We start from the raw sequence: 22202 nt of genomic DNA, 5'->3' as shown, positions 1-22202 counted from the left end.
CCGGGCGGGCCCGTACGCGGGCAAAGGGATAAACTACAATTCCCAGGAGGCACCGGGCGGGCAGGCGCCGAGCGGTGACGTCTCGGGGGCCGGCGCGGGGCGCTGATTCGGCCGGAGCTGCCAGCGGGGTGGCTGCCGCCGCGGGTTGTTACAGCTGCTGGAGCAGCAGCGGCCCCCGCCCCCGGGCACCCCTCCTGGGCCCTCGACCGCCGGCCCTGTACTGTGAGTACGGGCGAGCGGCTTCGGGGTGGACCAACCGGGACCCTCCTCTCGGGGCTAGAGGCGGGGCGGGAAAGAAGGTGGGGGCTGCTGAGGAAGCGCCCCGGGCTGGAGCGGACCTGGGAAGGGGGAGCGGAGGTGGGAGGGGGTGCATCAGCCGAAGGGATGCCCACGGGGGGAGGGAGGGACGGGAGACCGAGTCTGGGGTGTCGCGAGGAGTGCTCGGGCCGGGGGAGGGGGCGGGGAGAGCCCGGGCTTCGGGGATAAAGGTTTGGCCGCCTCCGGGGTTGGGTGAACGCGTGGACGTGGGGGTGGGGCTTCGGACCGGGCCGGGCTGGGCTCCGAGTGCGAGGTCTCAGGCTGGGGAGCGAAGCGGGAGGCCCCTCTACGGCTTGAGGTCCCGCTCCGAAAATCCCAACAATAGCGTAGGCTCCACCTCGTTTCACCCTCCTCCCGGGCTAGTGGAGGTTCGCCCCGGTACTCGTCGTCTTTCCATTCCACTGCCCTCGCGAGTCCGGGAGGCAGGGCCAGACAGAGCTACGAGGTGAGTGACTGTGGCCCTGCGGGTTGGGCGGTGGGCAGAATGAAAATGGCATCGTGGAGTGCTGCCAGGCACTGCCCGTGGGGTCCAGGTTGTGGGCTCGGATGTTTTTGTGCTTCTCTTCGAGAAGACAAAAAAAAAAAAAAAAGGTTTGCTAATTAAAGGGCTTCCCTTACTTGGGGGAAAGAATGGGAAGCGCTCACCTGGCAGCTGTCCTGGGGCACACTATGGCCTGGGCTTAGGTGCCAGACTGACAGGCGGGCAGGGATATTGGTGTGTGGAGCCAGGGTGGAGGGAAAAAAAGAGTAGAGAAGAGCTACCAGCAAGAAAGTAGTTAACAGAACAGAGTTGCTGCAGGCTTTGGTTCAAGACAGGTTATGAAACCACATCAGGCACTGCCATGCAGCCACCTGCCAGCTGGGGCAACAACTTTTCAGCCTCAGCTGCTGTAGACTTACTTTACCTCTGCCAGGTTTTCCCTGTTTCTTCCCTTCACAGTGGAGGGGTGGGGTATGCAATTTTTTTTTTCCACTAGTGGAAGTGGTATGTACCCTTAGTCATGCAGACCTCTAGGAGTGCTCCTTGGGTGCCAGTTGTTTTCGTAGTTTCTTGATTTCTTGTCTTTTTGGCTGCCAGTCATTTTCTTAGTTTCTGGATTTCTTCTGTGTGTTTTTTTTTTGCGGGGGTGAGGGGTGTCTTCTGAGATTTCTGCTGTCAGGGCAGCTAGTGTTCAGTCTTTAGGAAGATGCTTCTGAGGGTATCAGTTAGGTCCTAGGTCTAGGTTCTTCTGAGACTCATCAGTCTTCATTAGATGCTCTGTTTCAGCAAGACAGGAGTGTGGGATGATCTGAGATTCACCAAAGCCCTTGGTACTGCTGGACAAAATATGAGACACAGCTACAGATCTTTGTAATCCTGTACCTTTGTAGGTCTAGGAGAAGTGGGGAGGGATAGCAGTTTCTGGTTAGACTTCGGGAACTCTGCCTCTCTCCTTAAAGACCTCACTTCCCTAGCCAGCTCCCCACTGCCCCAGGCTTTTGTGTGTACCCATCCCAGAAGCTGTGTTAGGGTAACTGAAGCTCCAGGGCCCTGGGAAGGTAAACAACTGAGCCAGTCTCGGTTTTCTAGTTCCTTGGGTTTCTGTTAGGCCCAATTATCCAGCCTAATGGGCTGAGCTGATGGGCCCCAGGAGAATTACTTCTAGGATGCACTCTGGGCCATCTCAAACATGTTTGTATGTTGGGAAGGTGTGTTGTGGGTCACATTTCCCATGAGGTCTCTTAGCTTGGAGCTCTCTGAGAAGAGGAAACTTGTTCTCATTATTCTGGAAGTAAGGAACCGATCCTTGAGAATCCTGGCTCCCACACAGACTTGGCTGTGATCCTAGCCAGAGATAGATAGCATCTGAATCTGAAGGGGTTTGTTGCAGCAGGGTGAAGGAGGTGGCCTTCTGGGCACTTTCTGGTTACCTGCACCCAGGACCCATTTCTGCACCTCCCCCCCCCAAGGTGGGGTTGTTACCATGGTGATGACCTTAGGGCCTTTATTGGGGAGGACCTTTCCTCACCTAGGGAGGTGAGCCAGTATAAAGGTACAGTCCGTTCCCACCTCCTGCTGGTTACAGGGCCCTTAGGGATCTGGGGACAGCTGAGTTCCAGACAAGGGGCTACTCATTCCCCTCCTTATGTGCATCCAGGAATGCATCTGGATTGCATTGTTTCTGGGGCATCCAGGGCAGCCCTCCTGGTTCCTCCTGCTGCAGGCCTCTGGCATTGGAGCTTGGGCAAGGAAAGCAGGTGCTGGGAAAAGAGGCTGAGGGGTGAGGCTGGGCTGGGCAGAGAGGAATGGGAGCAGGAGGCAGGTAGGGTTTTTGTGTCCTTGGGAGGTGGGTGTTGGTGTGGGTTTCAGCAACTTGGAGCTGTAGATGTTCTCCATCCTCACCCCTCCTATGGTGGGGAAAAGGGCCCTGGTGGTTTGGCAGCAGAGTGGATGGCATCACAAGGGTTAGCCTGAGCGGCTGCCAGATGCATAAAACATCTCGCATGGGTTGCTTTGTGTCACCAAGAAAGAGGCCTCCAAGTCTGGGCAGAGGTTGTCCCTCGTCTCTTGTCTTCTCTTTTCTTCCTTCCCTCCCTCTTTCCACTCTGTTGGTTCTCCTGGATCAGGGTTGGGAGAGATCCAGGATTGGAGAATTAGGGGAGGGGTTAGAAGTAGTGATCCCTAAATATTGCATCTACTGCTGTGTGTTCTCATAGCCCCCACCCCCTTTTGTTAATTCTTTTTTTCCCTCCTCTTGTTAATTCTAATGGTGGGGAAGCTCAGAGGTAGGAAATGCCCCATATCAGGCCCTTAGCACAGTCCAGCAGGTGTGTGTTGAGTGATTCTGAGGGGACAGACCTCTTCTCCCCTCCCATGGGCCTTGTGGGAGGAGGGCCTTATGGGAATGCTCTGAAGGATGAGATTGGAGAACAGGCAGTGTTTTTTTTTTTTTTTTGCTCTGGTCTGGATTCCTCTTGCTGACCTATGTACCCAGGCTATCCCAGTGCCTGGAGAGGCACCGTCCCGAATAACCGATGTAGGGGGCAGCCAGGTGTTTATCCCAGCCCGGCAGTGGGAAATGAATGGAGTTAAGGCCATATGGCCTTTCTTTGGCCTCTTTGCTTGAGAATCAAAGCAGCAGAACTGCCTGGAGTTCTTGGGAGAGCATGGCCTCCTTCCCTGAAGGATTTGGATGGTGTGAGGGGGCAGGGAAAGTGGTGTGACCTGTCTCACCTGTGCTGCTTGTTTGCAGAACAGCGGCAGGAGAGGGGCAGCAGGATGAATGTGGGCACAGCGCACAGTGAAGTGAACCCCAACACGCGGGTGATGAACAGCCGCGGCATCTGGCTGTCCTATGTGCTGGCCATCGGGCTTCTCCATGTCGTGCTGCTCAGCATCCCCTTTGTCAGCGTTCCTGTTGTCTGGACCCTCACCAACCTCATTCACAACATGGTGAGGGCCTGACTGCTGCCTGCCCTGGGCCATGTGGGCTGCTCTTTGGTGGGGCTGAGGAGTAGGAGGGCCCCCCCCCCCCCGCCAGACATGGGCCAGATGTCAGGGTGACATGCTGACAACATTTGTCATCCGATTCCAGACCCAGCTCTCATCTCTGCCTCCGCCCCCCGACCCCACCCCGACTCTGGGTTCCAGCCATGTGCACTCTGATAAGAGGACTAAAATCTGCAGATTTTTGCACATCTCCAGAATGGGGTGGCTTGTGGACCTGGAGGGAGGGCCACTGGGAGCTGAACTAAGGGCTCCAGAGAGTTCCTATGACCTGGGCGCCCATCCTGGCACAGAAATGCCCCACTCCCAAGTCTGGATCTCCAGCCATCTTCCATTCTGGCCCCTATGCTTCCTCAGCCCTTGCTTGCTAGCTTGTACTCTTTGGTAGGCAAGCAGGGCCCATCAGCTCGTCCCTGCCTAGCTGGCATAGGGAAGCCCCTACTGGGCCAAAGGAGCATTTCTGCAGCTAAGTCTCCCCATGCTTCATCCTCATGCCAGGCCTGCCCTCACACCCAGTGGGTCCTCTTCTCCAGCCAGCCTCCCAGCTGCTGCATCCTGACCTACAGCCCACATTCCTCTGCCCCTCAGAGGGAGGCTCCACATAACCTGGAGCCCACTTCTTTGACTGGGATGGAGGAGCTGAGCCAGAGGGCCTTTTGCGTTTTGTGTCCTCTTAACGATGGCCTCTCTTTCCAGGGCATGTACATCTTCCTGCACACAGTGAAGGGGACACCTTTTGAGACTCCGGACCAGGGCAAGGCAAGGTTGCTAACCCACTGGGAGCAGATGGACTATGGGGTCCAGTTCACAGCGTCTCGGAAGTTCTTAACCATCACACCCATTGTGCTGTGAGTGCCTGGTGTAGAGAAGGATGCCAGCAAGCAGGCCAAGGCCTGGGGGACCTGGGCCCTGCCAGGCTTAAACCTACCCTGGCTCTGGCTTTTGGCATGGGAATGAGCAGAGGAAGGGAAGTTGGAGTATCCCTGGGTCCTCTGCTGGGCTCAGTCCTGGTGCCTCCCTGGCCTTGTCTGTCACCAGATGGACTTTCCTGCCTGCCAATGATGGAAGCCCATAGACCTGGGATAAAGCAAGGGAGCTGGGTCAGGAGGGATCTCTTTAACCGGGAAGATCTTGCCACCTGGCTTCTGTTCTGGGGGTCTTTCCTGTAACTTCTTGGCTGCCAGGGATCTGCCACTCCCCACCTAGGAGTGAGGGAGGAAGGGGTCCTCCAAACAGAATCTTATTCCTCTTCCTAACCTTCTCACCCAGGTACTTCCTCACCAGCTTCTATACCAAGTACGACCAGATCCATTTCATCCTCAACACTGTGTCCTTGATGAGCGTGCTCATCCCCAAGCTGCCCCAGCTCCACGGAGTCCGGATCTTTGGAATCAATAAGTACTGAGGGTGCAGCCCCTTCCCCTGCCTGGCATGGTGGGGGAGGGGTGGAAGCTTGTGCTGGGATGCTGAAGACAGGAAGAGCCTCTGGATCCTGCTAGAGATGGGGGTCAAGCCTCTGGGCCCTAGTTCTCCCCTCACTTCCCCCGTAGCCGACTTGAAGTAGCTTGTAGTGGGGTTCGGTTGGGCCCCCCAGGTCTCTGACCCTTTCTGATTTTTTTTATCTTTTCCTTTTGCCTTTTGGATAGAGACTTCGTGGGGACGGTCATGGGATGGGCTGGGCTCCCGGCTGAATGCAGACCTATGAGGTTGGGACAAGAGAAACCCCCTGCTCACTTGCTCATCCTCGGACTGCTAAAGCACTTTAACCCCTGCAAGGGGAGCAGGGGGATGGTACAGCTTCTAGATGGTTTCACTTTAATTCTTAAACCTTTAGGATGACCTCAGTGTGTGCTCTTATATATAAAAGCAAGTACGTGATGGTGCCTCATGCATCTGGGTAGAGAACTGTCTATTGCAAGTCTCATCATGCTTCTGGCAGCTCCCCTACAACCCACCCTGGGTACTGGATTGGAGTGGGGAGGGGAAGGAGAGAGGTGGTGGGGCTGGGTGTGGATGGCCTGCTCCCAGAGGCGAGGGGGCCATGGCCACTCTCACCTTGGCCCTGGTGAGGTGGGGAGGGTGGTTGGGTCAGGGGTGGGGATGATGAATTGAGACCTGGAAGAAGGGGCCACATAGCAGCAGAGACTGGTGTTAGGAAGGAGGATGGGAATAGAAATCAGATCTAACCTCAGCCTTTGGGAAGTGGTGAGGATGGGGGCAGGCTCAGAGTTAATCTCCCTATGCATGGTTGTGATAATAGGATGGTGATATAGGACGGGAGGCTGTGGGGGGGTTAAGGATCCTGGGTTTTTGTGAGGGGTGGTGGGGGTGGAAAAGGCCTGTGAGTCCTTGTTAGCACAGGTCCCGTTTGACACTGCCTTATGCAGTGGTGTGAGGGGTGTGGGGAAGCTGGGACAAATGATGAGTGATAGGGTCCTTCTGCAGCCTCCACCTGCAGCCTCCACCTTGTAACCTCCTCATGCAGACTGGAGCTGGTGCAGGGCCTCTTGTGTGGCATGTACCTGTGGGGTTCTGGGGCCACCCCAAAATGGGGTGGGTGGGCCACGGAATGGTCCCTGCTCAAGCAGGATGGTGGAAGGAGCCACAAGTTACCTGTAGGCGCTGTCTCCTTAGCCTGGGGGCTGGAGATGTGGAGCAGGAGCCAGAGGGTGGGTGAAGAGGAGCCACCCTTCTCCCTTTCCTGGTCTGACCAGGGTCTGTGTTACTTTGAAAAAGGTGTGGGTGCCCGTGCCCCCTCCCAGGGCCCTGAGGGAGGAGGGGAGGTCATTGGTCCCATTTTCTGCCTCCTGGTTCCCTGCCCCCTGCACCCCATGTATCATAGGGAACTTTCACCTCAAAATCTTTCTAAGCAATGTGTGAATAGGATTTTTACTCCCTTTGTACAGTATTCTGAGAAACGCAAATAAAGGACAGTGTGTTCCTGTTTCCTCTGAGTCTGGCCTCTGCTTCCTGGAGGGCCCAGGGGAGGGGGCAGGGATTTGGGCAGTGGCTCCCACTGAGGGCAGTGTGGGAGCATCAGGGCCCCTGCGGCCTAGGCGGCCCAGATGGCGGGAGGGGCTCTGGGGCTGCTGCTGCTCCTGCTGTCTGGAGCAGAGCCAGCCTGAGGGCTGGGGGGGACTGGCAGAGGTGGCAGCAGACCAGAGGGCAGAATTCTGCTCTGTGGCCTTGCCTGGCTCTTCCCGTCTGAACGCAGGCCTCTGGGCTCCTGGGCCTATCTGAGCCAGGCTGCGCTGGCGGGGGGGATGGCTGCTGCGTGGCCCGGAGGAGGGTCAATCCCCTAGTGACTTCGTGAACGAAGCCAGGGTCCTGAGGGCTGCCCAGGTCTTTCCTCAGGATGCCTTCCTCCGTTCTCACTGTTCTTTCCTCCCCCTAGGAGGGCTGCGTTTCCTCCTCGCCTTTCTGTCTTCTTTCTGTCTTCAGGGAATCTGTGCTTCCTTTCCTCTGCCCTAAGTGCGTGCGTGTGCGCGTGTGTGTCGGGGGTGGGTGGGGGGGGGGGAGGTGGCAGAGGTGAGCCTCCGGGAGGCCAAGAAAGGAAGGGGTCCTTTAGTGAAGGAACTCTGATCCTCTCAGCGTGTGCTCTGCAGTATCACGTGCTGTTCCTAGGACAGGTGTAAAGTCCCAGGTAGGAGGGAGAAGAGCTGCCTTGGGCGGTCTGGGCTCCTCTCTGGCTCCGGGCCAGCGCCAGTGTCCTTGGGTTGGGTGTTGGGAAGAGTGCAGGGTCTTTGCCCAAGTCCACTGAGTGGACAGTGATGGGAGGACCAATACAGCCAGCTGGGCCCAGGCCCGGGGATGAGGGGGGGCGGTGCCCCAGGAGCTTCCATGGACTTGGAGGGCAGTCAGGGTGAGAGGCTGTTGCACATCAACAATAATCAGGGTTCAAATCCTGCTTTGCCACTTATTACCGTGTGGCCTTGCCAAGTTACTTCTCTGAGCTTCAGTTTCTTCCTGTGTTGTGGAAGGACAATACATGTTAGGGCTGTTGTGAGGATTAGCACCACACCTGGCACGTCGTAAATACTTGATATGAGGTAGCCACATTAGTAGGATTCCTATCGTTGCTACCACAATCATCGCCTTAAAACACTGCTTTGGAACTGAGGGAGACGGGCCACGCTCACTCAGGTGGTTTATCTCTGAGGACTGAGGGGGGTGGGGCCAGAGGCCTCTCCCTGGAGAAGGAGGTGGGTGAAGAGGACAGGTGGAGGCCTCTCCCTGAGACGTCTACATGAGCGCACATGTGTCGAGGGAGGCTGGGTCCTCCTTGCTGTCCAGCCCGTTCCCCACACCTGTTAGACGCTGTCATTCTGTCTTTAGCATTGCCCACCATAGTGTGGTGTGGTGTTTGGTTCCGGCTCAATCGCTCTCCTCATATCTCTGGCACATCCATTGCTGTTGCCTGCTGGCACTTGGATTGCATGGCCCAGTACGCCTCGTTCTGCATCATTCTCTCGCCCAAACTCCCCTGGAATACACACCGGGTGAATGTATATATCTTTCTCTTCCCTGCTCCCTGAGTCCAAGAGGAGGGAAGAGTTTCTTATCTCTGGCCTTATCTGCCTCCAGCCCAGCCATTACGTGGCTTATCTAAAGGCCTGAGAAGTGGGGCCCCTGGCCCTACCCAGCTCTCCACTTCTTTCATTTCCCTTCCATAGGCTTTCCTGAGACGCAGCACCTGTGCAGGGATCTTTCAGAGGGGATTCTCAGGACCGCCATTCCTGGTGAGCAGCTAAGGTGAGTGGCCCCTGGGATGAGCCTGTGGGTTCTGGGCACTGCCTTTCCGGGCACCCAGAAGAATTCCCAGGCTGGGAGTGAGCTAAGAGCTGGCCACCATGATGAGGGCAGGGATGGAGAAGCGAGCATGGGTGAATAAGGTGCCTGGGCCAGCCAGAAGGGACATAGGGGCAGGTGGCCAGAGGTAGGATGGGGAGGTGGAGCCTAGAAAACTTGTGAGGGGAGTCCTGGCCCCAGGAGGGAAGCAGAGGAGCCTGAAGGAAGGGAAACAGATCTCAAGAGGAAGGAGTTGCAGAGTTGACAGAAGGGGAGAGAGAGAGAAGGATTTGGCAGGGCACCTGGGTGGCTCAGTTGGTTAAGCATCTAACTCTTGATACCGGCTCAGGTCATGATCTCAGGGTTGTGAGATGGAGCCCCTTGTCAGGCTCTGCACTCAGCGGGGAGTCTGCTTGAGATTTTCCTTCTCCCCTGCCCCTCCCCCACTCATTCAAATAAATAAAGCAATCTTAAGATAAAAAAGGATTTGGAAGTAAGAGCACCTGAAGGGTCCACTGTGGTGGGGACAAAGAACTGCTGCTGAGTAGAAACAGGGAAGGACCAGCTGTGTGTATCAAGCTGGACTGGTAATGGGTCTATGAAGGGTTCTGCAGGGCAGCAAGAGAATATAGGGGCCAATTTTAGACCGGAGTGGGTAGAGGGGAGTGGAGGGGGGAAGATGCCCCAGGTGGGGTTTTGGGATCCATTTTATTTTACCAAGAGTAAGGGGTCCCTTCAGAGGGTGACCAGTAACTGAAGAGACAGGACCTGGGGGTGGGAGGCTATGCAGGGCACCCACCCCCAAACCACTCTTACACTCCATTCTTTCTCTCTTCTTTCTTTCTGGGGCCAATTTACTGCTGTCTCATTGGGAAATGGTTGGTAAGAGCACCCATCCCACTGCCTTGCAGAATACAGCAAGGGAGGGAGGCCCAGGAGTCAGAGCCAAGGGAGGAAATAATCATTGGGGTTGGCAATGTGAGGTCCAGCAGCTGTGCCCCTCATCCCTTCATGAGCCCTCTGTTCGTCAACACTGGCGGGGCTCTGGCTGGAAGATGGTGGGCCTGCCTACTCCTCAGGCCCCTCTGAGCAAAGGGGCACCTCTGCTGTGGGAGATGCAGAACACAGGTCTCGCTCTCCTTTCCATTTGAGGTAATCACTGCTCCATCTTTCCTCCAGAAGGGTTCTATAAAGGACAGAGGAGAATCTAGCATGTGTGATGGTCACCTTCCTTAGTATGTAGTGACCACCTCACCTTCTAGGAACAGGAAAGGCAGATAATTCCAAGTCTGATTATTCTATAACTTTTGGATCCTCGTTGACCCCAGCCTGCCAAAGGTAGATTTAAACATTTGAACCAATACTCCCCTCCCCCAAACAAATTGGGTTCTTTTTCTCCAGCTCAGGCACAATGTCTAGCATATTTGAGGAAATCACAAGAGTTGTAGTCCAAGAGATGGATACTGGAGGGGATATGATTGCTATCAGAAGCATCCTTCACGCTGACAGATTTCACTGCTGCTCTCTGGTGAGGGGGAGGAGAAATTTCTGGGGACATCAGTACCACAGGACAGACCTCATCCTGGAGGACACACTGGAGAGAGGGGAGGGTGAAGAGCTGTTTGAGAAGCTGGATTCTGGGCCCCAAGGTCAGTGTGAGGGGTTAAGAGATGGCCAGCTAGGAGACTTTGTCCACTCCTGCTCTACCACCCTGTCAACTCCCCATTGCCAGCAACCATGGCAGCCAGTCAACAAAGAATTTATATGTCCTAGAACCTGTATGCATGTTCATACACCTCAGTTTGAGAAATGCACAAAAGATGTTAACTGGAGTTTAAATAAAAACTTTTCAAAAAAATGCACAAAAGAGCTGCATGGGGAAGTGGAAATAATCCCCCCCCCCTTTGACTGATTTATTCAGCAGAAAACACAAGGTCATACACCAAAGGCAGTAACTATAGAAGCCCTGAACCCATGTTAGGGCACAGAGCAGAGACATGTCATAATTTACTAGAAGGTGTAATCGGACTCCAGAGCCTGGATTTCTTCGATTTCTTCCAGTTCCTCTCCTGCCTCCTGGTCTTTGCACCTGCTGTTCCTTCTGCTGGGAATACTCTTTCCCCTACCTACCTACCTACCTACCTACCTACTTATTTATTTATTTATTTATTTATTTATTTATTTATTTATTTATTGTGTATTTTTTTATTGGAGTTTGATTTGCCAACATATAGTGTAACACCCAGTGCTCATCCCGTCAAGTGCCCCACTCAGTGCCCATCACCCAGTCACCCCATCCCCCCGCCCACCTCCCCTTCCACCGCCCCTTGTTCGTTTCCCAGAGTTAGGAGTCTCTCATGTTCTGTCTCCCTCTCTGATATTTTCACTCATTTTCTCTCCTTTCCCCTTTAATCCCTTTCACTATTTTTTATATTCCCCAAATGAATGAGACCATATAATGTTTGTCCTTCTCCAACTGACTTATTTCACTCAGCATAATACCCTCTAGTTCCATCCACATAGAAGCAAATGGTGGGTATTTGTCGTTTCTAATGGCTGAGTAATATTCCATTGTATACATAGACCGCATCTTCTTTATCCATTCATCTTTCGATGGACACCAAGGCTCCTTCCACAGTTTGGCTATTGTGGACATTGCTGCTAGAAACATCGGGGTGCAGGTGTCCCGACGTTTCACTGCATCTGTATCTTTGGGGTAAATCCCCAGCCGTGTAATTGCTGGGTGGAAATTATTCCTAAATTGTCTTCCCCATGTTTTCCATTTATAAATAATTCACTTTTAAGTTAGCTGAGGTCTTCTGGTGTGTTTGTATGTTTATCATTGAGATGAATAAATAAATGGAGGCAGTTTGCTTAGTGGTTAAGAAAGGACACAGGTGGGCAGCCTGGGTGGCTCAGTGGTTTAGCACCACCTTCAGCCCAGGGCCTGATCCTGGAGACCAGGGATCGAGTCCCACATCCGGCTCCCTGCATGGAGCCTGCTTCTCCCTCTGCCTGTGTCTCTGCCTCTCTCTCTCTCTGTGTGTCTCATGAATAAATAAATAAAATTTTTAAGAAAAAGAAAGGACACAGGCCTTTCAGCTGAGAGCTGAGGGTACTTGGTTTCTAGCCTGGTTCTGCCTCTTACCAGCTGGGTGACCGCTGGACAAGTTGCTTTCTTCCTTTAAGTCTGTTTCCTCATCCGTCAACTTGAGAAGACTGTTGCAAAAACCAAATGAGATAAATGAGGTAAATCATTGATTACAGTGGCTGTGCAGAAGGAACATTCAACCAAAGTTCAGCCTCACCATTCCACTGCTGGCTCTTATCCCTCATGTTCCCCAGAGATCATGACTGAGTAGGTGACCAGAACTCTCTAAAGGCTTGAGGGACTTACAGAGGAGTCTATTCCATTTTTTGCCTTCAAACGCAGGTTTTTGTATTTCAGAAGCCCCAGGGTAGATGTTGTTGAACCCTCACTGAGAGACTTCTTTCAGTGTCTTACACCTCAGGGTGGGGACTTTTCTGGCTCATACATCTCCACTATGGCCCATCTGGACTTCACCAAAAGATGGAAAAGAATCCAGACAGTACCACTGTACAGTTTTAGAGCACCTGCCGTGTGCCAGACACTGCCATTATGTGACCAAGAGCAGGGCCCAGATTACTTGGAGGTGGTGGGCCTTTCCACAAGTGAAGTTTTGTTAAGCAAGCAGGGGGCTTCAGGCAAATTTCAAGATTATCATTTTTCAAAGACTCTGAGTCAATTCTCTGAAAAGCAACTTGCCAAGAGGCAATTTACTAAAAGCTGGTTCTCAAAAAAGTTTGCTAAATGACCAGTTCATTGAAAACAAAACAAAATAAAAACCCTTTAAACTAGGCCTAGGATATTTTGCCATGATCATATTACTCCCCAGGGACAGGAGAAAGCATTAAGTACAGAAAAATATTGACTAAGTCCGTTAACTTCCTTTAAGGGAAAGGCTATTTGCATAAAAAATTCAGAGGCAGAGGTGAAACCAAACTTAAAAAAAAAAAAATCCTTACAAATGAAATGGATTGGTAATTCGAATTGATTTTCAGCAATTTGGCCTGCTTCATTTTCAAATGGGTTATTTATTTTTTAACTATATGGTGCTGATGGTATGGTTAAAGTGTATGTAGGGTTTTGTTTTCTGTTAACTAAAGTCCACATACTTTGTTTTTGTTTTTTTTTTTTCACATACTTTGATTATCTTGGTGCTTACCTAATATCTTTCCTCTGTTCCAAGATTTTTTTAAATTATTCTTTTTTTTTTTAAGATTTATTTATTTGTTCATGATAGACACAGAGGGAGAGAGAGAGAGAGAGAGAGAGAGAGAGAGATTGAGGCAGAGACACAGGCAGAGGGAGAAGCAGGCTCCATGCCAGGAGCCCGACACGGGACTTGATCCTGGGACTCCAGGATTGCGCCCTGGGCCAAAGACAGGCGCCAAACAGCTGAGCCACCCAGGGATTCCCTGTTCCAAGATTTCATACAGGATACCACCCTACCTCTAGTTATCATAGATCCTGAGGCTTCTCTTGGCTCTGAGAGTTTCTCAGACTTTCCTTATTTTTGATGACCTTGACAATTTGAGGAGTCAGGCATATTGTAGGATGCTTGTCTATTGGAATTTGCTCAATGTTTTCTACTCCTGGCTAGACCGAAGTAATGGGTTTTGGAGAGGGAGACCATAGAGGTAAAGTGCCATTCTCACTGCATCATAGCAAGAGTATGTGCTATCAACATGACTTATCCGTGTTGATGTTGACCTTGGTCACCTGACATGGTGTTTGTCCGGTTTCTCTGCTGTGAAGTTAGTCTTTTTTTCTCCTTCTCCACATGATACTGTTTTTGTGCATAAGGTTTCATTTTTCTTTTCTCTTGGACAAAGTATATGCAAACTTTTATACTGCCCAAGAAACAAATGGGCTGAGGACATCAGTGTCACACATAACAGGACTGATGTGAAGCACTATTTCTGGTTCCATCACACTTCCACCAATTCCAAAATGCATTTTTTTCTCTGGAGTTCCAGCCCTGCCCACCCCCACCTCCCCTTACTCAAAACCAAGCAGTAGAAGCTCTGCCTCCTATGTAAGTTCACATCTGGGAGGTCTGAGAGAAAGGCACTTGGCCTGGCAGCACTTCCACACCTGTTCCACTAACCCCAGCTCAGTAGCTGACTTGGAATCTGGGTTCTCATGAAAGCGCCCAGGCTGGGCAGAGTCCACACAGATGGGTAACTTTCCAGAATTGCTTTACTTTGTACTTGCATAGCTCATACAAATGCCGGAGACAGAACTCTGCTTCATTCTTATTTCCCAATTGGCAGGGGCTCCTAATTCTGTTTTTTGTTTGTTTGTTTGTTTTTTGTTTTTTAAGATTTTATTTATTTATTCATGAGAGGGAGAGAGAGAGGCAGACACAGGCAGAGGGAGAAGCAGGCTCTATGCAGGGAACCCGATGTGGGACTCGATCCCGGGTCTCTGGAACCACACCCTGGGCCAAAGGTGGAGCTAAACCACTGAGCCACCTGGGCTGCCCCTTAATTCTTTTTTTTTTTTTTTTTTTAAGATTTTATTTTTATTTATTCATGAGAGACACACAGAGAGAGAAGCAGGCTCCATGCAGGGAGCCTGATGTGGGACCGAATTCCGGATCCTGAGATCATGCCCTGAGCCAAAAGCAGACGTCCAACCACTGAGCCACCCAGGCGTCCCTTGTTTTTTTTTTTTTTTTTAAATATTTTATGCCCCTTAATTCTTTTTTTTTGCCCCTTAATTCTTTTTTTTTAATTTTTTTTTATTTTTTTTTAATTTTATTTTTTTTGCCCCTTAATTCTTAAGCTTCACTTTTCCTTGTCTCATTTCTGCCTCTCAAATAGTTAAATAGGACTAGCTCACATTTATTGAGCATTTAGTATGTATGGGAGGCATTTTGCTAATCAATGCTTAACTGCATTGTTTTATTTCATTTCCTCAAGTGCAGAAAGTTCTCCTATGGATGAGGAAACAGATCTGAAGAGGTTAAATGACTTATCCAAAGTCATTTTGTAAGAAGGTGACAGAATGGGTTTACACCCAGGATTATGTGACCCTGTAATGACTCCTGGTGACCACAGTGTTTCCTGGGAGCCACAGCTGGAGGACCTCCTCAGAAGGAAAGGGGATCATGGAGGGGAGCCCAGGATAGGGCTGCTCCAGGGAGGGTATTCTGGAGAGAGATCTTTTGGATCTTTACCCTTTTCTTTCCAGAGAACTCCAAAGGCTGAAGTTCCAAGTTCTGGACACAGGAGACTCAAAGGGAATGTTGACGGTGAAATTACCCAAAGAAATAACAATTGCAAGAGCCCTCCACAAGTCCCACAAGCAGAAAGTCCAGATGTTGGAGACTCATATACCCCAGCAATATCTGGATTTCCTTGAGCTCAGGGAGGCTGGAGTTGGGCAGCGTGGTGGGGGGGAACACCTATTTTGGGCACCAAGGGCATCTGAGGTGGAGGTGTCCTAGCTGTGCAACCCCTTATGCCCTACTCCCAACACTCCCCAAGCCTGCTCCTCACTTAAGCCTGCCCTCCACTTCCCCCTTTAGGAAGGCTTCTCATTCTTCCTGGTCAGCCTCCAGGAAACCTTCTTATACCCCCAACTCACATTCCTGCTACCCTCCAGGGTGATTGATTCCTCTGACTTGGACCAGAACATGCATGCTTGTTTCAAGAGGCCACTCTCCTTTGTTCTCCTACAGAGTTGTCCAGATATGTGTTCTGTGCAGTTTCACTCTGCAAGCCATGCCCCCTTACTCTGTGGACTAGTAACAGCTGGTGACCCAGCAGGACTGGCTTTACTAACCTCTCTGTGTTTAGCCCCAAACAGTAGGTGCTCAGTAAGACGGCCAAAGTGAAGTGCAGTGAAATCAAAGCACCCCTGCACAGAACATTTCCTGTACAGAAAGTGCCACTCCCTCACCCCCCCAAGGGTGGTGCTGACCAAGTACCACAGAGGTTCTGATGGCTGGGGGCATGGTGTTTCCAAGGGACTTACAGGGACAAAACCACCCTTCCCCCTCAGCGGATATTTTGTTGGTGGCGTGGCTGTTTTCTTTCCCAGCTGAGGTTGTCAGAAAATGTGGAGCAACTTAGGGAAGGGGACTCAATGTTGCTCCTGGACTAGCCTTCCTTGAGTGTGGTGATACCTTTTGTTTTCCTTTTTTAATTAAAAAGTGAAAAGCTTACACTGAAATTTTACTGGTCCTTTGAACTAACCCTCCCTACCATAGAGTTTTAATGAGGGAGCTCAGTTTTTTTCTAGAATGCCTGTTGTTTCTAGAATGAGGCTCTGTGGTATGTGTATATAGAGTTGGGAGGGGAGGGTATTAGGTAGAGGGAGGTTAGCAGAAGCAAGGATGTAGGTCTTCTTTGAGGGTCCTTTGGTTGCACATACTAGAAGTTCCATCAGCCTATGTTTAGTCACAAAATGCATTTCTTTATGGAATCAAAGATACCTTCTGGAGCTCAAGGCTGTGGACAATGTGGCCAGGTCCCAGGGACCAGTGTGTGGAGTTGGAGCCCCATCTCAGAGAAGTGGGTATTATGACCTGGTAAAATGCCTGTCTCAGTGCCATGGGAAGGGCCTATGGTTTGGACTCATACAGACTAGGGACTGAATACCAACTCTGTACTTATAGCTGGGTGACCTTGGACCATTCACAACTGTCTCTAGGCCTCAGTTTCCTTATGAGAAATGGGTGCAATTCTGCCTACATCATAAGCTTGTGGAGAGGGGGAAATGAAATGATCTGTGAAGTATCTCATGGTGCTGGCACACTGTAATCTTCCACAGATGCTAGTGAGTCCCCTTCCCACTTCCCACCTCCTTGCCCCCACAGTGGGTACAGTGAACTATGATGGAGTACATGTTCCTTGGTTTCCCAGCCTCAGAGACCCTTAATCTCAAACAGGAACTAGCTGATGGAGAAGGAGAAATGTCACTGGCAGGTGGGGCTCCTGGAATCTTCAGCTCTACTCCCCACCCCAACCCCCACTCCCTCTAGGAAGCTGAGGAAAAAACTACCTACTTTGTTGCAGTCAATCTGGAGAATGAGAGCTGACCTGTGACAGAGACTCTGGAGATGGCAAGGAAGGAAACCCTGAAAAGTGAACAGCAGTGCACGTTGTGGGACTGGATTAATACTGGGTTAGGATCCTGGGAGTCAGGGCCTGAGAGAGAATAAGCCTTGGCCCACCTGCAGTAGGTCAGGGGGCGCCAGCCCAGACCCCAGGCTCTTCAGCTCTTATGTCAGACTTCCTGAGCAGTATAACTGCTCCTTGGCCTTCTCTTCTCACCCCAAGAACAAGTGTGTGGCATTGCTAAGTCCCTTCCCTGCCTCTCTCCTGAGATGTCTTTTTCATTTGCTTTTTAGGCTTTCTCACGGTTCATAACTACATGGAGATTTTTTGCTTATTCTCTCTCCCTTTCTGAGAGACAGGAAGGCAGGAGCCATAGTGCCTGGAAGAAAAAGGGTCCCCAATAAGCATTTATTGAATCAACAGTGGAAACAACATGAGTTTTGTGGTCAGATGTGTGTTCATATTTCAGCTCTGCTACTGTTTTAGCTATGAAACTGGCTTATCTACTGATACTTAAAAAAATTTGTTTATTTGAGAAAGAGAGAGCAAGAGCACATGAGCAGGAGGAGGGGCAGAGGGAGAGGGAGAAGCAGACTCCCTGCCCAGCAGGGGACCCTGAGACCATGACTTGAGCTGAAGTCAGACTCTCATCCCATTGAGCCACCCAGGCACTCCTACTGATCTTTTTTGAGTCTCAGTAAAACGGAAATTGTTTGGGAGATCAAGCAAGATAACTACACAAAGTACCTACAGGTTAACAATATGAAATCTTTTTTTTTCCTAACACCAAAGGTCAGTGACCAGCCCCCTAAGGGGGGCCCTGGACTATCAAGTAAAGCAACTCATCTTCCCCAATATAGGGAGAATGAGTAGGCAAGGCCTGGTAGGGGCAGGTTCAGCTAGGCTCTGTGTCAGCCTGGAGGGGCCCCAAGTGAGCCTGAAGGTGGGAGGAAAGTCTTGAGGAAGGGGAGGGTTCAGGGCTGGGAAGGAGAACTGAGGCTCCTTGCTCAGACATCCAGGATTTGCCCCACCATGGCACTAATCCTCCCCTAGCTAGAGATGTTAACTTCTAGCTCTTTCTTTCTTTCAAGAATTTACTTATTCATTTGACAGAGAGAGATAGAGCGCACAAGCAAGGGTAGTGGCAGGAAAAGGAAGAAGGAGAAGCAGGCTCCTTTCCCAAACAGGGCTCTGGGATCATGACCCAAGCTGAAGGCAGACATTTAACTGACTGAGCCACCCAGGCGCCCCTCCTCTTTTTGAGTTTGTGTTCATTTTTTGTTTTGGTGAAGGGCAGGGCATGAGGATTGGGGAGAAACATGAAAGAGGAACTTAACAGAGACAGAGAAGGACTTGTCTTTCTGAGAACTAGTTCTCTCTCTCTCTCTCTCTCTCTCTGGCACAAGTTTCTTGTTTCTTGGACAACGCAAAATCTTTTCCAGAAGATGAATTGGCTTCTAGGCCTTCTGTTCATCATTTCAGAATGGGCAAAGACGCTATTTTTAAAAAGATTTTATTTATTTATTCATGAGAGACACACAGAGAGAGGCAGAGACACAGGCAGAGAGAGAGAAGCAGGCTCCATGCAGGGAGCCTGATGTGGACTCAATCCTAGGATTCCAGGACCACGCCCTGGGCTAAAGGCAGGCACTAAACCGCTGTGCCATCCAGGGATCCCCATGGGATACTATTTTTTAAGACGATAGCAAATGGCCTGAAATTATAGGGTTCTTAGGGTTGAGAATGGAATAGGATGCACCCAAGGGTGGGAACTTTGGTATGGGTAGGCAAAAAACCCTGCTTGTTGGAGAAGCAGGTTGGATTGTATGTTGGCCTAGGGTTTTCAGGCTCTGACAATTTTGACTTGCTTTGTGCAGGTCAGTGTGCCGGGTCCTGGGGTCCCAAACCTTACTGAATGAAAGCTTAGAAGTGTAGGAAGCATGATTGAATTACATGTCCAGTTCTCACATGATAGCACTGGCTGGGAAAAGATCACTAGAACTGGGGGTCAGAGGGTTTCAGGGTCTAGTTGTGGCTCTGCTACTCATTAGCCCTGTAGCCTCCTGAGCCACGGTTATCCTGACTTTAACCTGAGTGGATTAGGCTAGAGGATCCCTGTGATTCTGAATGTGGCTTCATCTGGAATTTCACAGTCTTCCCCTGGATCCCAAAGGAGTTGTACTGCTTAGGAGGCCATGGAAACGGGTAGAGAGAGGTCTAGATGTGGTAGAAAATTCAAGAAACTCCCAGAAGCTGTAGAAGTGGCTGATTCAGACCTGGTAAGGTCTTGAGTGAATCTCTGTCTTTTAAAGTGCCTTAACATCAGTGCCTGGGTGGCTCAGTTAGTTAAGCATCTGACTCTTGGTTTCGGCTCAGGTCATGATCTCAGCGTCGTAAGATTGAGCCCCATGTTGGGCTCCATGCTCGGCTCAGAGTCTGCTTAGGACTCTCTCTTCCTTCTCCCTTTGACTTGCCACATTCTCTCTCTCTAAAATAAAATAATCTTTAAAGTGCCATAACGGAGGATGCAGGAGATAGATTCCAGTCCCTGCTCTGCCCAAATCTGCTGAGTGACTGAGGGCATGTTATATCCTCTTTTGGTTTCTGTTTCTTTTTTTTTTTTTTTTTTGGTTTCTGTTTCTTCTTCAATCATCTAGGCATAATCCTGTGATCGTCTGTGTCTGAAGATGTGGGGAGGGGTCTGTATGTATAGTGCTTTGTCACTTACATACAGTGATGAGGATGCAGGCTCGCTGGCATGGGCAGTGGGTCCAGGAATGAAAACTCCCACCACTGGGAAGAGAACATACAGGGGGCTGGAGATGACCCAAAGACTCTCTGTAATTATTTTTCCTTTCTTTCCAGAGGAAGGTGGTGGTTCATCTTGCTTAGGTAAGGATGGAAGCCTGCTGTGTTCAGTGTGGCTGCACCCTCACCCTTGAGTCCTCTGGCCTCAAGAACTGCAGCTCAGGTGAGAGAGCTGAGTATGTCGTGTGGTGGTGAGGTTGGGGAGAGAAGGGTAGGGCACCGCCCAAGGCAGGCTTCAACTGGAGTCTAGAGGTTCCATCTGTCTCCTTAAACATAGTGGTTTTCATGGGTTATGGGTAGATAACCCCTGGGATTACATATAACCTGGGAACTTTAAAACTAGTGATGCCTGAGTCCCACCTCCAGAAATTCTGATTTAACTGATCTGAGGGTGCGTCCTGGGCATTAGGAATTTAATCATTTCCCAGGTGATTCTCATGCACAAAGTTGAGAACCACTGCTCTAATTTCCTCTAAATCCTCCCTACTCCTAATGTGGTTCAGAGACTACACTTTGAATGGCAAGGACTAAGTAAGTTTTGATTTCTTGGAGGTGAAGAAGAATTTGGGGTTGGTACTAGACTGGGGGTGAGCTGGGAAAATGGAGGTAAGGTTAGCAGGAGACAATGATGATGGATGTCTGGGAAGAAAGATGCTTTAACAGGAAAAGATTAGAAGAAGGGAAGAGACAGAGAAGTGGTCTCACAAAGAGTCAGGTCTACAGGGGCCTTGGTAATAATGGAGCTTGTTGGCTGGGTAGGTTGAGTTCGTTCTTTCTTTCTTTCTTTCTTTCTTTCTTTCTTTCTTTCTTTCTTTCTTTCGACTTTTACTTATTTGAGAGAGAGAGAGAGAACAAACAGGGGGTGGGGCAAAGGGAGAGGGAGAAGCAGACTCCCTACTGAGCAGGAAGCCTGATGTGTGTCTTGACCCTAGGACCTTAGGATCCTGACCTGAGGTGAAGGCAGCCACTTATCCAACTGAGCCACCCAGGCACCCCAAGGGTAGGTCAAGTTCTTACTGCTGTCTCTACAGGGAAGTCCTTGAGTTTGCAGGATTTCAGAAACATGAAGGAGAAGGAGTAGGACTCAGTAAGAGGCCTCTAGGATCTGACTGAGGAGGAACAAAAACATGTGCTAAGCTGCCTCATTAAGTGCCTCAATGGATGGGCAGCTACAGGATCTAGAAAAAGAGTAGGAGACACAAGATAGAATTAGAGCAGAGAGAGACATGAGTCAGTAGAGACGCAGTTGCCACACTGAAGACAATCTGCTACAGTGGGACTGGTGCTCACCTCCCCCATCTCCTGGCACTAGGTGTCTGAGGTCCTAATCTCTGGTGACCTACAGATGCAGGTCTTCTCATAAGCAGTCTTTTTTAATGCTGCTGAGTTCTTGGTAAAGACACATATAGAATCCATTCTGGATATCCTGGATAACTTGATTGGTGAGGAGGGATGTTGGCTGTACGCTGGTGTGGAGCAATTGCTGAGCAGAGGGGTCCGTGCAATTGAAATCCTAGGAGGAAGGGGGCACACGTTGACTTTTATATTTTGTGCAGGATAGACCTTCACATTCTAGAACCTTGCCATTTTCCCCAGGCTAGGGATTGGGGGATGCCTCCTCTTACCCCCTGGCACAGTCTGACCTCCTGCAGGCCAAAAGGGAAGAGTCACAGCAAGAGCCCATTTGGAATAACCTGTCTCTCATTGCCAGGGACTCTCTGGAACCTCCTTCTGATGCTTGTCCCAGGTCTGATGAGACACTGAAGCCCTGTCCCACTATGTGCTTCTCCTCTCTGCCAGCCACCCTCTTCACCCTCTGAGAACTGTCTGAGGAGCAGTGTCTTATGGCTAAGGCCCCAGAGAAGGGGACCCTGCCCCTGTTGAAGGACCAGGTAAGACAGCCTGGGCTGAGGTCCGGGGTCATAGTAGAAGTGAATGCTCATGCTCTCAAGGGACTCAGAAGTCCCAGGGTACAGTCCTTCCTACTTCATAGTTCTCTGTCAGCTCACATCCATTCAGCTGGTGTGTGTGGCAATTCCCTGGAACACTTGGGTTTCCAAGACAACTTGGGGTGGGCTTTTTAGACTCTGTTGCTAGTCTATGGGCAAGACAGGCAGGCAGAAAACTGTTAGTCCCAGGATGGCAGTGCCACACTGATTAGCAGTGCCTGTCACTATGTTGAGAGAGTATGAGACTCTCCAGGCTCTGCAGGAAAAAGTGCTATGATGAATTACTATTTCTGGCATGGCCCAGGGTTAGAGGGGTGGCCAAGTATTTGCCATTTCTAGTATTTCTCCTTGTTCCTAGCTTTACCTTCTGGTGTATTTCCTTACAGGTGGAATCTGTCCTGGAGCAGATTTGCAGTGAGCAGCCTCAAGCTGTGGGCTGTGACCCTGACGTATGACTTCTCTGCCTTCTGTGTTGCTTTCTTCATCTTGCTGCAGCTGGGTGAGAAGCTGACCTTGGTGTGTTCCTAACTATATGTTAGCCCTCGAACCATTCTCCCCTCAAGCCTCTGGGTGCTCCCCTCCCAGGTCATCCCTGTCTTCCGACTCCCAATCATCAGAACAGCGTCTTTATGACAAAAGATTTCCTTTCTCTGTTCTTCGATACATTGCATTCCCTACATGATAATGTCCAAAAGATCAGC

At 50.6% G+C, this 22202-nt stretch overlaps 2 protein-coding genes across 5 annotated transcripts; both read left to right on the top strand.

The window, feature by feature from the left end:
- The first annotated feature begins 66 nt into the window (after positions 1 to 66).
- Positions 67 to 6751, top strand: ORMDL3 (ORMDL sphingolipid biosynthesis regulator 3). 4 transcript variants are annotated; one of them, XM_077853097.1, is made up of 4 exons: positions 67 to 222; positions 3552 to 3751; positions 4502 to 4653; positions 5075 to 6751. In XM_077853097.1, the coding sequence occupies exons 2-4, from the start codon at positions 3578 to 3580 to the stop codon at positions 5208 to 5210; spliced, it is 462 nt and encodes a 153-aa protein (XP_077709223.1). In that variant the 5' UTR covers positions 67 to 222; positions 3552 to 3577; the 3' UTR covers positions 5211 to 6751. The 4 variants fall into 4 exon arrangements, with proteins under 4 accessions (XP_077709223.1, XP_077709225.1, XP_077709227.1 ...); XM_077853099.1 differs by having other exon boundaries at positions 69 to 222; positions 3557 to 3751; XM_077853101.1 differs by lacking the exon at positions 67 to 222 and adding an exon at positions 529 to 763 and having other exon boundaries at positions 3557 to 3751.
- A 3114-nt stretch (positions 6752 to 9865) lies between these two features.
- GSDMB (gasdermin B) lies at positions 9866 to 21956 on the top strand. Its single transcript, XM_077852379.1, has 7 exons — positions 9866 to 10246; positions 14608 to 14610; positions 14886 to 15120; positions 15211 to 15439; positions 20920 to 20994; positions 21374 to 21444; positions 21888 to 21956. The coding sequence occupies exons 1-7, from the start codon at positions 10005 to 10007 to the stop codon at positions 21954 to 21956; spliced, it is 924 nt and encodes a 307-aa protein (XP_077708505.1). The 5' UTR covers positions 9866 to 10004.
- Positions 21957 to 22202: the final 246 nt, after the last annotated feature.

This window comes from Canis aureus, chromosome 16, assembly GCF_053574225.1.
Source record: "Canis aureus isolate CA01 chromosome 16, VMU_Caureus_v.1.0, whole genome shotgun sequence".
NCBI lineage: Eukaryota > Metazoa > Chordata > Mammalia > Carnivora > Canidae > Canis > Canis aureus.
Note: the sequence above shows the minus strand (reverse complement) of the source record. Positions and strands in the feature narration are given on the sequence as shown.

Excerpts from the sequence above, each read along its gene's own strand:
- ORMDL3 (XM_077853097.1), top strand. The coding sequence starts at position 3,578 with ATGAATGTGGGCACAGCGCACAGTGAAGTGAACCCCAACACGCGGGTG. Across the intron at positions 3,752-4,501 it reads CCAACCTCATTCACAACATG|GGCATGTACATCTTCCTGCA; the intron begins GTGAGGGCCTGA and ends CTCTCTTTCCAG. Across the intron at positions 4,654-5,074 it reads ACCATCACACCCATTGTGCT|GTACTTCCTCACCAGCTTCT; the intron begins GTGAGTGCCTGG and ends CTTCTCACCCAG.
- GSDMB (XM_077852379.1), top strand. The coding sequence starts at position 10,005 with ATGTCTAGCATATTTGAGGAAATCACAAGAGTTGTAGTCCAAGAGATG. Across the intron at positions 15,440-20,919 it reads CTGTGGACTAGTAACAGCTG|TCTTTTTTAATGCTGCTGAG; the intron begins GTGACCCAGCAG and ends TCTCATAAGCAG. Across the intron at positions 21,445-21,887 it reads TGCCCCTGTTGAAGGACCAG|GTGGAATCTGTCCTGGAGCA; the intron begins GTAAGACAGCCT and ends ATTTCCTTACAG.